The sequence below is a fragment of the Lepidochelys olivacea genome (assembly GCF_965140295.1).
Source record: "Lepidochelys olivacea isolate rLepOli2 genome assembly, chromosome: 9".
NCBI classification, from domain to species: Eukaryota; Metazoa; Chordata; order Testudines; family Cheloniidae; genus Lepidochelys; species Lepidochelys olivacea.
Genome location: NC_140419.1, coordinates 81514389 through 81528422, shown reverse-complemented (window position 1 = coordinate 81528422; position 14034 = coordinate 81514389). Strand labels below are relative to the sequence as shown.

Sequence of the window (14034 nt, the reverse complement as noted above, 5' to 3'; positions counted from 1 at the left end):
TGAGATTTGTGCGGATGCTGTAATAGGGAGCCGTGCTTCAGAGTCAGTTCCAAGCTCACTTTACACTAGTTTTACACTGATACAATTCAGTTTCCAGCACTAGAATTTCTGCTCATTTTTCAGCAATGTGAGATCAGAATCAGGCCCACAGTGTCTGACAGCAGGAGTTTGCCTACTGAAAGGGTGGTTCACTATTCCCTTCAACCTCTTTAGACTTTCCTTATGCATCTGTTATTCGTCTGGCTTAGCCAGTCTCCTTTTGAGTTCCCTGCTTGTTTCTTTCCTCATATTTTCCTCTGTTTATGATGCCCTCCCCACTTGTCTGTCTCTCTGTGCAGCTTGTTTTGTTCAGATTTTTACCTAAGGCAGCATAGGAGGTGAAACTTCACTTCTTCCAATGAGCCAAATCCTAATGCCACTGCAGCCAGCGGGAGCTTTGCCATGAGACCAGAATTTGGATGTACAGATTTTGATACCTTCCCATTTTAGTTATGTCACAAACCACTCACAGTGTCAGAACCAGATTATTTCCCATCATATTTGCAATAGTTGAGACATATTCAGGTCTTCTAAAATACAAACAGTTAAATGTTACCAAATCAAATTTCTCCCCCTTGTTGGCACCTAAGCGTTCTTTGCCCAGTCAAGGATTGGAAGAGAGGAAAGTTTCCTTGGAGCCAGCTTTGCCCCTGACCTCTCAGGTCCTATGCTGAGTGCCGCTCAGCCAGACCCGGGGATCTGGCCCTAATTCTGATCTCACATCTATATTGGTTTGAAACAGCATTGACCTAAAGTAGTTTCTAGTTATTTACAACAGTGTAGTATAAATGAGTTCAGAATCATGCTCACATGGCCACAGTCTCTGCTGGTGTAAATGAGCAGATCTCCCTGGAGATCAGTAGAGCTGGGCCCATTTTAAACAGCAGAGAATTTGGCTTGTTGTTTACACACCAGATGTGATGACAGAGAGCCCTTGTGAAATTGCGCTTCCTTTCACTAGAGGCTTTTTGTCGTGTGTGTTTGTCCCCAATCTATTGCTCAGAATGTGCCTCATGTCCTAAGGCCATTCTTGCTGTTGGCAGAAAAGTGGTTTTCAGTTTGCAATTAAAATATAGCAAATTGAGGCTTTTGAAATTACATGCCCATATTTTACATTTACCCTGCTTTCAAACAGAAAATAAATGGCTAACAAAACTAGTACTTGGAAAGCAATTTCCAGGGGTACTAAAATACCTGCTACCTATCAGTAAGAACGGCTGAACTTACCTACTCAGGATCGGCATATGATGGGAGAGAAAAGCCATCAAATGTCTAGGTCAGCAAGCACTGTACTGCATATTAGACTGATTGGAATGTTATAGCTCAATGAATCTCTCCTTAAAACACTGTCATTCATTGAAAAAGGACATTTCTCACATTTCGGGTTAGGCAATAACCTTGTGACAAAGGGCCTTTCAAGGCAACGAAAGAAGCCCCTTTTCTGTTCAGCAAATGGCTAGTTCCTTAAAAGCGACTGCTCTCATCAAGATTGAGAATCTTTTTTTTTTTTTTTTTTGCAGCAAACATAATACAGCAGCAACCCATCCTAGTAGTACCAATATGAGTGAAACCGGCACTTAGCACTCTGTCTTCAACAGGAAAGATCCAGGGTTAAGTGATACTCTAAATTATCTTCAAGCATTTACTAGATCAATTTTGCTCCAATCATGAGAGAAATCTCATGGGTCAAATTCCGTTTTCAGTTATACCTGTTGTAAATCTGGAGTGACTTCACTTAATTCAATAGAGCTACTCTGAGTTCGTAACTGAGAGCAGAATCTGGCCCAACCTCAATCATGAGTTTGATTCTGCTTCCCTTATTCACATCAGCAACCTAAATGTGTGAGTAGTCCCACTGATTGAAGAACCTTCTCCTGGTGTAACACACTATTCAGGCAGCCCAACTATACTATCATACGATGACTTTCTGCTAATCTCTTGTGCATGATTGCTTCAAACGAACTTTGCAATGGGCCCGATCCCACACCCATTGAAGTCTATGAAAAAGTTCCCATGAACTTCAGCGTTGCAGATCAGGTTTGCTTATACACTCACTTTTTGCTGCAAAGATTGGATCGCTCAAGTTTCCATTTCCCAAACCAGTAAGGATCTCAGCCCTGTTATGCTTTTCAGCATTTATAAAAGCAAACTGACCCCAAAAAGATTTAAAATATACCAACAAACTTCCATCAAGGAGTGATCACCCCACCAATATGAGAGGAAGGAAAACCCAGTCCTTAAGATGCTATCTTGGAACTCAGGAGACCAAGGTTCAAGTTGCAATTCTATGCTCCGCCACAGACTTCCTGTGTGACCTTAGTCAAATCATTTAGTCTCTCAGGGGCAGATATTCAAAGTTATTTCAGTACCTAAAGGTGCAGATAAGCACCCAAGAGAGATTTTCAAAGGAGCCTAGCTGCCTAATTTCCACTGAAATCCATAGGAGTTAGACACCTAGGCACTTTTGAAAATCTCATTAGGCACCTATCTGCATCTATAGGAGCCAAAACACCTTTGAAAATCTGGCCTTCTGAACCTCAGCTCCCCATCTGAAAAATGGAGAAAGCAGACAGATTCTCTCTACCTCCCAGGGATAAGATTGTGAGGTGCTCAGAAATGGGGACTATACAATAAGAATTAGCAGCATCTACAAGTATCCCTTTTTCCTCCTTTCCCCAAACCCTGTTAACAATTCTCCTCTCTGGCTGGAGGGCAGGCGAAGAGACAGAGTGGCAGTGGGGGAGGTCTGTGTCAGAACCAGATGTCCATGTTTGGAGCGCCTCTCGGGGCACTTATGAATCTATTGCTCCAGCAAGAGATTAATGTTTTATATGTTTTAGAGTAACAGCCGTGTTAGTCTGTATTTGCAAAAAGAAAAGGAGTACTTGTGGCACCTTAGAGACTAACCAAGTTATTTGAGCATAAGCTTTCGTGAGCTACAGCTCACTTCATCGGATGCAAACAGTATGCATCCGATGAAGTGAGCTGTAGCTCACGAAAGCTTATGCTCAAATAAATTGGTTAGTCTCTAAGGTGACACAAGTACTCCTTTTCTTTTAATGTTTTATATGTTCTCCTTTATGAAAAATTAAAACAAACAGAGTGTTCTTGTCTTACAGATTTTTGTCACTGCTGTTGTTGTAAGCAATATTAGAAGGAGAAAGCATTAAATGTCCAAAGGAAGCACATGATGTGACTGGATTTAAATTGCTAGCTTTGGTGAGAAAAGGAGAAGCCAAAGGTTTGGTGGAAGGGAACAAACTGGAGATGGAGCCACTTTCTTAGAGATGCTCTTGGGGTGAGAGAACATTTTAGAACAGAGTAGGGACTAATTGCCTATTTTCAAGAGCTCAGCAGCTTTATGGTCATTGCATGCAAAGGTGCTATTTCAGCTGCAGAATGAGGAGGAACTGTGCAAGAGATTAATTTGATCCTGAGAGGGGGAAAAATGAGGCAAATATTGAACAACAAATTTAAGGAAAAAACCCCCCAACACACAATGCAGCTTCAGCCTGGAATAATCCTGGTACAGGTTTGAGCATTGGCCTACTAAACCCAGGGTTATGAGCTCAATCCTTGAGGGAGCCATTTAGGGATCGGGACAAAAATTGGGGATTAGTCTGAGCAGGGCTATTCTATGTGCACACAGTGTTTTGCGTTGGAGGATGCTGAGCCAGTACTGTAGATGCAAAGGCCGGTGCTGGCTCGGTACAGAAGAATAGGGTCTTCTTGTCACTCTGTTGTGCCTGGACCTACAGTCCAGCTTCATTAGGTAGATGCAAAGAATGCTTGCTAAAAGCACTTGTACTCTCTATATCACAAACATGTATGCATTGCAAAAACATGAATCACTCTGATGTAGAGTGTGCTGGTTCTGCAGTACTTGTGTCATTTCAGGTACTACCTTGCACACACCTTAGCCTCCAGATTTTAGAGACTATGCTGCCCAAGCCTACAACTCTTAGGATTAGCCAGTGCCTGGCACCTGACATGCAAGGTGATGGGTATATGATGTATTCGGTATGTATATTGCCTGACATTGCAGTTCACAGACATGCAGCTGGGGTAATGCTGCAGTTAGCAGATGTAATATGAACAACCAAACCAGACATAATTAATAGAGACAAAGTCATTTTCAGGTCATTTCCCTAATGTCCATGATTTCACTATTTAGGCTCTGATTCAGCAAAGCACTTCAGCATTTAAAGTTAAGCATGCACTTCAATGAATTGCTGAATCAGGGCCTGGTCCACCGGTGTAAATTGGGAATATCACCACAGAAATCAGAAAGTTACTCTGAGTAGTATATGAGAACAAAATATGGCCCAGTGGAGCAGCCCAAGGTGTTAAAATCTGGCCTCTCTCCTGCTATACCAAATGAAATCCATGGCTATCTGTGAATGCTGAATGCCAGAAGCCCATTGTTACTTGTCTGAATGCCTGATGTTTGAAGAAAGACCAAGAAAACAAAAATGAATAAAACTTGTACCTACATAAAACCTGAATGTTTTAATGGTTGAACCAGTCTTCGATTGGCTCTGTCCACTAAGCCAACTGGAAAGTAGAAAATTAAAGGGACATTTAGGTTAAAAATCATGTACATTTATAAAAACCAAACAAGTAATAAACAGCTATTTCACCAACGTCCTCAAGGCAAAACAAAAAACCCCATAGGTCCAATCCACATCAATCATTTGGTATAACAGAAATAACGTCATTGTAATAGAAGAACCATCCATATCTTCTCCACTGCAAGCAAAATTTATACAATACGATGACGCTTTTTCGGTGTATTGGTGGAAGAGAAGGAAATGGCAAATCCGTGAGGTTTTATTCCATTGACCTCACTTCTTAGCCCAGACAGACTCTGGAATAAGCACTCTGCTTGCAATGCTGCAGCATTCTCTCTGTAATTCATGTAGCACTGATGATTTTTCCTTTTATTTTTTTATTCCCCTTGCTGATTGGTTTGCCAGCATGAGTGGGCTGATCCTCCAGTCCCGCACCATGCTAGCATGCTGACTACCAGTCACCCAGGAAAGCATCGGGAATACAGAGTGTGAAAGGGAAGGGGAGACAGAGGGAGAGAGATTTAAGTGGTAGCCGTGTTAGTCTTCATCAGCAAAAACAAAATGAGAAGTCCTTGGGCTTATGCCCAAATAAATTTGTTAGTCTCTAAGGTGCCACAAGGACTCCTCATTGTTTTAGAGAGAGAGAGAGTTATTGTTGAGATTGGTATCTGTTTGGATGCAGCCACTTCTGGGCACTTACAGTGTCGTCTCTATACATTCTAGATACACTGGTATCAGCATGGGAATTGCTTGGGTTACTAACTGATCTGAACACCAGTGTTAAATAACTGGAGTTGTCTTAACTGCAAACTAATGTTTGGCACTCACTCAGGCCAGAGGCACTGGCTTCCTGCTCAGAAAAATACGGCCTCTGCTATACTATCAATATGCTCAGGAATCTTTCTTATGTTAACATCAGTGTATTAGCAACTTGAGGTCTGTTGGGTGGCCTTTCTCTTCCGTTGTAAAGCTGACCAGAATTTAGTAATCAAATCCATCATTTAAAACAATGTTTCTGGGGAAGACTCCCCTTGAACTCTATTTAGTGCAGAATTGGACTTGAAAGCCAATAAGAATTGAACCTTTCATCCTTAATCAATTGTTTCCGCTCAGTTCAGCGGCGGGCATGGGCAAGGAGTGTGGGTTATTTCTCGGGAGACACTCCAACCCCTTTTCTGGTTCCATATGAATCACTTCTGGCTGCTTTGTTGACAAACTGGCCCCCCCCATCCAGACAATTCTTGCACATCCTTGGGGAAAAGAGTAAGACCACTCTGCATAGGAAAATGATTTAAAAATGCCTTCAGATGCCTTTTCATTTCTTTTTATTTAACTCCATAAATATTTTCATAAGGCTCAGTGTCTTTACAACACTTTTTTTCAACACTTTTTTTTGTTTTGTTTTATACACACAACTTAGACACTTGTTTGACAGGGTCAAACAGTCCAATATAAACAAAATAATAAAACTGGCAAGTGTGGATCAGCTGGGTTACCAAAATCCATTTTTTTTTGCCCATACTGTTAAAACCCCAAAAGCACTAAAATATCAGTATTTGGCTTCAAACATGTATTTTAAAACCCTTGATTGTTCTTTTTTATTCTCTGCTACAAGTCCGCATCATCATAGTGCCTTTAAACTCCTCCAGACTCTTTTGATCTTCTCAAGGAAAAATAAGCGTGGTGATGCCATGCAGAACTTACAAAAGCTACTAAATATACATGTTCCCTGAAATGTAGCTGCAATGAAAAGATGACAGAGCATAAAGAGAACAAAACCAGAAACCCAAAGCACCACAGTGTACTATCAATAACGTTGCAATGGATGGCTAATGCCCATCCAAGAACTGAAACAGATTTCAAATATATTTTTCTATGTATTATTTTCTATTTACAACTGTTAGATGCACCTAGGTTGGTTCTTGTTTTATCTTTTGGAGAGGGTGGGGAGGCAAAAATCTTGAACTTACATCCTCTGCTAGGTCAAGGGGTAATGAGCATCATTTACCTACGGAAGAGGAGGTTTTTATATTATATATATATATAGTTTCAGCTGGAGAAATTCTACATCTAAGTCTGTTACAATCTCTGGTTCTATTGCCCATGGAACAGTATGTGGGTTCCTCTTGTCTGGTATTGAAATGAAAATCTATATAACATGCGAAGTCAAAAATTACCCCCAGTTTGATCAGATATAATGTGTTTCTGGAGCTTTCAAGTATACAAGACCACCCAACCCAGCTCTCTATTTCATAATTAATAAGTAAGTAAAAGTGGGACCCATTGCTGGTTTGCCTTTCTATTAATGCTTCATTTCTTGCAGCACCTTGGCAACTTAGGGATGGGAAGAGCTTTCTTGAATGCCACAACTGAGGGCCAAATCCGCTTTGCTCTGGAACTGAGGCCTGCATCTGCTTTACCTGCTGCCTGGTTTTGGTGCAGGTAGTTTGAAGATAGCAAAGCTATTTGGTTTTGGTTTTCCACGTAAGCAAGAAGCTGTGAGTCCAACAAGTGGCCTTGTCAGATCAAGGGAATCTCGATTTATGATGCAAATAATGGTGTGGCCGTGTTGTTTCTTTTTTCTAGTGCTGAATATTAAGGAAGCATCTTCTCATAAAAATAATGGATGTTTTATTCTCACTCTCAGAGGCACAAAACAGTAAATGAACAGGCTTAACTAACGTGCTTGTTACTTTTCTCCCTTAAGCAATTAAAAAGGCAAAGGTATAGGTGTAATTTTCATCATATTGACAAGGAGGCTCTAATCTGTCTCTCTCTCTGTGTCTCTCTCCAGCCATTCAGAAAGTGTAAGACGTTTTGTTTCATCCTTTACGTTACAACTTTTGAGGAATCGTCTCGTTCACTTCTCTAAACACCCATCCTATTAAACAAACAAAAATAATAATTGCCACATATTCTGTATTAAAATCTGAGCTGTTAGCCATAAAAAAAGCAGAGATACAAAAGAGTATTTTAAAAATGTTTCTGATATAAAAATTGTGTTACCTCCTGATTGGACTTTTTTTTATATATCATTTACATATAGGGGGGTGGGGGGGGGGAGCCTTCCTCTCTTTAAAATACTAGACTTTCTTTGCTGCTTATTTGTATTTTCTCAAGTAGCAAAGAAAGTGCCGAGATAATCTTTGTGCTTTAAATGGGAAATATGGTCACTCCCTTATAACATGGCATGGTGTCTTTATCTTAGTGCTTGCTCTAGCCCTACAAGAGAATAAGCTGCCTGGAAATATTGAAATCATTCACTGGTGGCCTTCACAGGTTCTTGTTTTTCAGGTGAAAAATTAAATCTGTACTCCCCTACCCCCCGGTGTATTTCTCTACATCAGTAGCTAGCCTGATTTGCTTGGATGGCCGATAAGATTAAAAACAAAAGAGTCAATACAAATTAGGGTTTGGATCATTTCACCCCACATTTTCAAAGGAGACTACAAAACAGCACCTGCGAAATTTTCACGTACACCTTTTTATATGAGCAAAACATCCACATTTGCCCAAGCAAAAAGGCATCGTGTGTGCAATGATCTGTTTTGTGAGCCGAACTGCAGGCTTCCGTACATGCAAACTAGTGTGTTTGAGGTGAGGGTGAAATTGTAGGAGGTGTCATTGAAAATGCAGCTCTGAATACACAGAGTGAGAAAAAGAGAGAGAAAGAGACACAGAGAGGTTAACTAATTACTGTGCAGCCTATTGACAACGGTGCAAGTTTGCTGAACCATTGCTACAGTTTAGATTAGTCTGATTCCTGATCTACATTTGGATATGTAGTCCTGGTCAATGGCAAGACGTCTCAGGCCACACTGATTTCAATGCAATCTTTTCTGAAAGGCAGTTTTCAAACTCTTCCACAGGTTGGAGGCATTAAATGTTGAGTAAATGTTTTCGATTACTTAAGCAATGATCCTTAACCTAATAGGTCATCATTGTCAGCTAATGTCCGGTTGGTAATTTGGGGCTCAAGGCAAACCTAGGGATACTTAAATAAAACATAACAGACCAGAAAGCAAGTACAGCAATGGCTGTTACATCTAGGATCGTTGCTCCTGTAAACTGTAATCAATGGTTCATAACAGTGGTGCTACGCGTGTGTGTGTGTGTGGCAGAGAGGATGGGTCCTCTGAGTTAGTTCCTGCAGAAGGAACACTGGCCATTTTGTTTGTGTTCAATAACTAATTTTTCTCTACCTAGAATTGGACATCTCACGGGGTAATTTCTCAGCTAAAAAAAAAAAATCTCTGGAGAAAATAAAATAAAATACGAAACAAAAAAGCCTCCATTGTTCTCTTTCAATCTTACTGGGAATGGCATGTGTGATTGAAACACACAGCATTGAAATGAAACACAGTTAAAAATGCAACAAATCAATTGAACAGAAGTCACCTCTCACATAATAAAGATCTGTTCCCCCCTTTTGTTTGTTTATACCCCCCTCCCTGGCCCAAGAACACATATAAAAACAGTTAAAGCAATAGAAGTACTGAGCAGCATATCACAGTGCATAACAGAGCACACCCAGACTGGAACGACTCAGAACAGAGAATGCTGGGGGGAAAATGCTGTTCATTGAAACAGGAAGTTTGGGGACAGTCAAGGGGTGGGGGGAGCAAAGAGGGAAGGGAGCAGAGATCTTCCCCACCTCTAAAATAGAAAAATAAAAGGCATAAATAAAATAAAATATACACCAATGTGGCCTGCAAGAAACTTCAGTGACAAACTCACAACGAGCAAGAAATCGTCCTGGAGAGACAATGACAAGTTGGACAAAAAAAAAAAAATGAAGAGAAAAAATGATGTTGTCTGACCAATTAAATAAAACAAAATCGGACACATGAGTAGAAGTCATTGGTGCTTCCTAGTATCTAGTAGTAGTTTGCTTCCCAAAAACAACAAAAAAAAGTTTTTGGTCCTTCTATATATATATATATATATATATATATATATGTATGTGTGTGTGTGTGTGTATAATTCTTTTTAATTGCAACAGTGCTTCTCCGAAAAAAGGTCCATCTATAAATATAATTTTATTTATTTATTTTTATTTTTAATTTTTTAAAATTTTTATTTTAAAATTCTCCATCTCACTCTAGGTATTATTTTTTGAATGGCGTTAACCTGCTGAAATTTTGCCAGAATGGTGACTGGCTGCGTTTGGGTTCGGTGAACTCGAAGACCTGGGACTGGGATATGCCATCTGTCACCATGTATTGTCCCTGATTTAATGGATCCTGGGGTGGTGGATAGGCTGGAGGAACCGACCTGGAGTAGCTGACACCTGCATTGATGGTGGGGAAGGGAAAAAGAAAGAGGTCAGTCAGAGTTCAGTTGGGTCAAAAACCGTACTCATGATATTACTTGCTATAGCTTTAAAAACCAAGGCCCCACACAGTGGGGACATGAGCAGCAGAAGGCAATTCTAGGGATGAAATTAGCAACTAACTTAAATTATCACTCCAAATGCAACCTAAACTGGCAAGCTAGTTGGAGATTTGAGAAAGATCAATTACTTTTGTTCTGGTGGAGTTTTGCTTTTCTCTTATGGAAAAGTCCTATATAATTTAAGCCATGAGAGCCCTCTAGAACCATTAGATACGGTTATCTAGAAATCCCTCTATTATTGAAAAGGTGAAGTCTTGTCTATAGAATTGTTACATTGTAGAGAACTGTACCTCTTCTATAGAATTCCATTTGTTCGTTTCAAAAGACAGAAGTCATTGCTTCCTCTACTAAGTCCTGTAGGATTTTTCGCTAGCGGTTTGTTTTAAATTCACCAGCCTGGTTTCAGCTTCTAAACTAGAAAGTACTGGGAAATCTCACCAGAGTCACTGCCTGCTAACTTTCCAGCCCTATCTTCCAGGTGAGGTATTCCAAAGAAAGGATGGCCTTGTGGCTGAGGTATAAGACAGTGAGTCTGAAGTCCTGGTGTCTATTAATGGCTCTGTCACATAATTTCTATGTGACCTTGAGCAAATTACAATCTCTCTGGGCCAGAGAGTGCCTCCTCTGATGCAGAAGGGGTGAGGGGTCCACTGTCTTTAAGACACAGAACTCTGCAGAGGATGCTCTATGGAGCTGGAATCCACATGAGTGATTGTGGGGGAGGTAGAGGATGGGTAGCCCTTAACTGAGGATGGTGGGGCTGAGGGGACAACCATTACTATGCTTGTGGAGATTACCAGGGAAAGGTAATATGCCCACTGGTTATACTTCCTTCTTGCTGAGACCATTCATGAAGTGTAATTCCCTTCTTAAGCAAGCTGCTTGGGCAGTGTGATAAAGTGGAAGCTACACTGCCAGGAAGCAGGGGAGAGCAGAGGAAACATCAGAGCTTTGAAGCAAATGCAGAAAGTTCTGGCCTTCTGTGGATCCCCTCTGTTGCCTGCAGAACCTGCTACTCATTCTGTGGGTAGGGCAGCCCCCCGACAAAACGATGTGGGGGGAACATTATGGAGATCTCCTGCTCCCCGGGGTTATACTGCAGGAGATTGTGGGCCAGCCTATTGTGATCAGTTTTCCCATCTGAAAAATGGGGACAATACCCACCTTCCTCATATGAGGGTTATGAAGCTAAATTAATTAATGTTTGTAAAACGCTTTGAGATCCGCAGGTGGGAGGTGCTAGAGAAGGCAAAATATTACAATTAGCACCTAGATACCACGGTGATTGGCATAAAAGAAATTAGATTCTCTGCATGTGTCTCTACCAGCACACAAACACAGACTTTCACATGCCAGTGCTTTGGGATCCGGGGATGGGAGGTGCGATACATGTTCAAACCAATTACAGGCAAAGAATTAAACTCTCAAAAAATGCAATGCATTATAATGTGAAACTAAGCTGCCAACCTTTTAATGTTGGTGCATCATTATATAGGTCCTTCTATTATAACAAGCTAAGACTTTAATAGTCTGGAGAGGGAAAAGAAGTAATTTCCTCCCCTTTGTTATAGTAAATACCAATCAAGTCTGGTTAAAAACCAATAAGACTTCAGACTGAATTGAAACATTTCCTGGATTTCTTCAAATTGTGCTTCGAGACGAGGAATATGGAAATGGGACTGATTTCTTCAAAGAAATTAAACGACTATTTGTTTTATCTGATAACAAATACTACCACCCACGTTGCTCTCTATCCAGTCCAGGAAGTACAGTCATCCTTTTTCATTTTTAACATGGGCAAAAGTTGCTGCATGATTCATGACTTAGTAACCCTATCCAACTGCATCACAGTTATGTGTTCCAAGTCAAGCTGAAAACAACAATCTGTTTGGTTCCTTCACCTCTTTGGTAGGCTCTTGGATGCTTGATCAGATTTGCTAATCTCATGCATTTACAACTTTATTTTTCCTACCTCACATTTGTGAATCTTGAGTAAGATCCTTGCACAGTAGAATGCCAGTTCCACTGAGTGCTTGATGTCCCATCATTACAGACAGGGGCCAGGGTCAATCTTAAATGGTTTGGCTCTAGGATATCATAGAGACAGCAGGATACCTCCATCCTCCAATTAGATTGCTCAGGCATCTAGACTCTAGTTCAGCATCTGAAGATACCTGTGGCATGGGGAAATCCCCACCTGGTATAGAACCGGCATAGCCAGCTCTATAATAATCCCTGGTGGCTCACTCCACGTAGTGGCAGAAGATAAAGTGTGACAGGGAATGTGGCCAAATCATGCTATGTTCCAGTGATCCATGACCATGGCAGTTTACCTAAATTAGAAAAGTCCTGAGGCTGATCTAATTTGCATAGAAGGAGGGGGCAAATTTGCTCCAGCTACCCTGGGCACCAGGTGAAAGCAAAGAGGAACTAAACTGTCAAAATTGTACGTCTAACCTGTTCATGCAATTACTACAGCTACAGACATGGAGGCATGTGTTATTTTGCCCTTGCATTTGTGTGCATGCAAATATGAGTATTTGTGCTCTGCAGAGTAAATTCGGCAATCCCACAAGAGTAGCTTTTCTCGTGAGGTTTTCAACATGTCACCTCCAACAGCAGATAAAAACGCCACAAGAATGGCCTTTCTTCAGGTATCTGTGTATTTCTGGTCTCGGTGAAACACCGGATGTGGAAGAAAAATCCCACTTACCAGAACATCTTCAAAACCTCAGAACAAGATTAGTTCTCAGAATGAATGAAGGGTTAATATATTTGTATCTGAACTGAGCTGGTTTCCTCCCTCATCAGAGCTGCAAGTAGATGTGCTAAATTGTCTCTTTAAGGATTTTTTTTATATGCAAAGCCATAACTCTATTGCAATTTAACCAGAAAAAATGAGTAAAGCTCCTTCCCAGTGAAGAATGCTGCAATCTCAGGCTGCCTCTGTGAACAGAATTCAAAATAGATAAGGAAAGATTTCCAGGCACAGAAGTCACGCTGCTTTTCCCTAGGCACAGGGAGGCAGTTACACAAGTCTTGACCAGACTTGGAGCTCCTTCTGCTGGTTCATGCAGAACTCTGCACCAAGGTAGACTCCAAGGGTTGCAGCTGCATAGTACGATTGTTCAGTAGGGCCGGGGGGTTGAGGGGAAAAAAGTAGCTTTGCAGTTTATCATTTGTCAGGGCAAATGCAGCAAAGAGAGATGATGTATTGTCAATTGAAATTGAGCAGTATTTTAGTGCTAGACAATGTCAGTTTGAATCACTTAGGTTTCTCATCTTAAAACCCCCCCCTCAAAACCAAAAACCCTGAAAGGATTTCAAGCCATCTCTACTTTGCTCCTAACTTCTTTCCAAAATGCCTTTTGTACTTGTGATCTCAGAAGGAATTCCCTGGCACTGAAAGAATTAAAAGAGTAAAGCCAAATATAAGATGTCTTTCTATGCATATTCGATCCTGACCCTTTAAGGATTTCTTTCATGCCTTGATTGGTAGCTATTTCATGTTCCTTTCCTCTCCAGGCATCTAACCACCTTGCCTATCTATTAACTGGATTTAAGAGATAGGTGATAAAATATAAATGTTTTCTAGTTCAGAGTGGGCTGAAGTTGGTGCCATACTGCTGGTGAATGGAGAGTGTACTGTGGTGCAAACCCTCAATTCTCCTAAGTTTCAACAGCAGTGAGGGAATTCACACCTCTTAGGAGGCGCACTCAACCTCATCACAAGTCCAGTTGTGTCCAGTTATTTCTGACATATTTCTGTGGTGTACTACTCAGCACGCCCCTTCAACAGGAAATAGTGCCAAAGTATTAATCATTTGATGAGGAACTCATCATACTCCTTGCACTGTCCATTTTATTGAACTACAGAGTTCACTCACTGAAATACAGCCACTTCTGGGGTGACACTTATTAACAGCACACAGCAAATCTACATGACAATTTAGAACTAAATAGGAAGAAAAAAATATTTAACTGAAAATACAAGGAGAATTTAGGTGGTCAGAATCACTCAACTGGAAGT

General features: G+C 40.8%; 1 protein-coding gene across 12 annotated transcripts in view; it reads right to left on the bottom strand.

Annotated features, from left to right (window-relative positions):
- Positions 1 to 4680: 4680 nt before the first annotated feature.
- ARHGEF9 (Cdc42 guanine nucleotide exchange factor 9) overlaps positions 4681 to 14034 on the bottom strand; it is a gene marked incomplete at its 5' end in the record, with an annotated part of 311752 nt that continues 302398 nt past the window's right edge. For 11 of the 12 annotated variants that reach the window (XM_084638624.1, XM_084638634.1, XM_084638625.1 and 8 more), the window contains one exon: positions 9688 to 9900. In XM_084638624.1, coding sequence (XP_084494750.1) covers positions 9719 to 9900 — 182 coding nt within the window. In that variant the 3' untranslated portion in view covers positions 9688 to 9718. Of the gene's footprint in view, positions 7492 to 9687; positions 9901 to 14034 lie in introns of those variants that run through there. The other variant, XM_084638628.1, reaches the window with a different exon arrangement.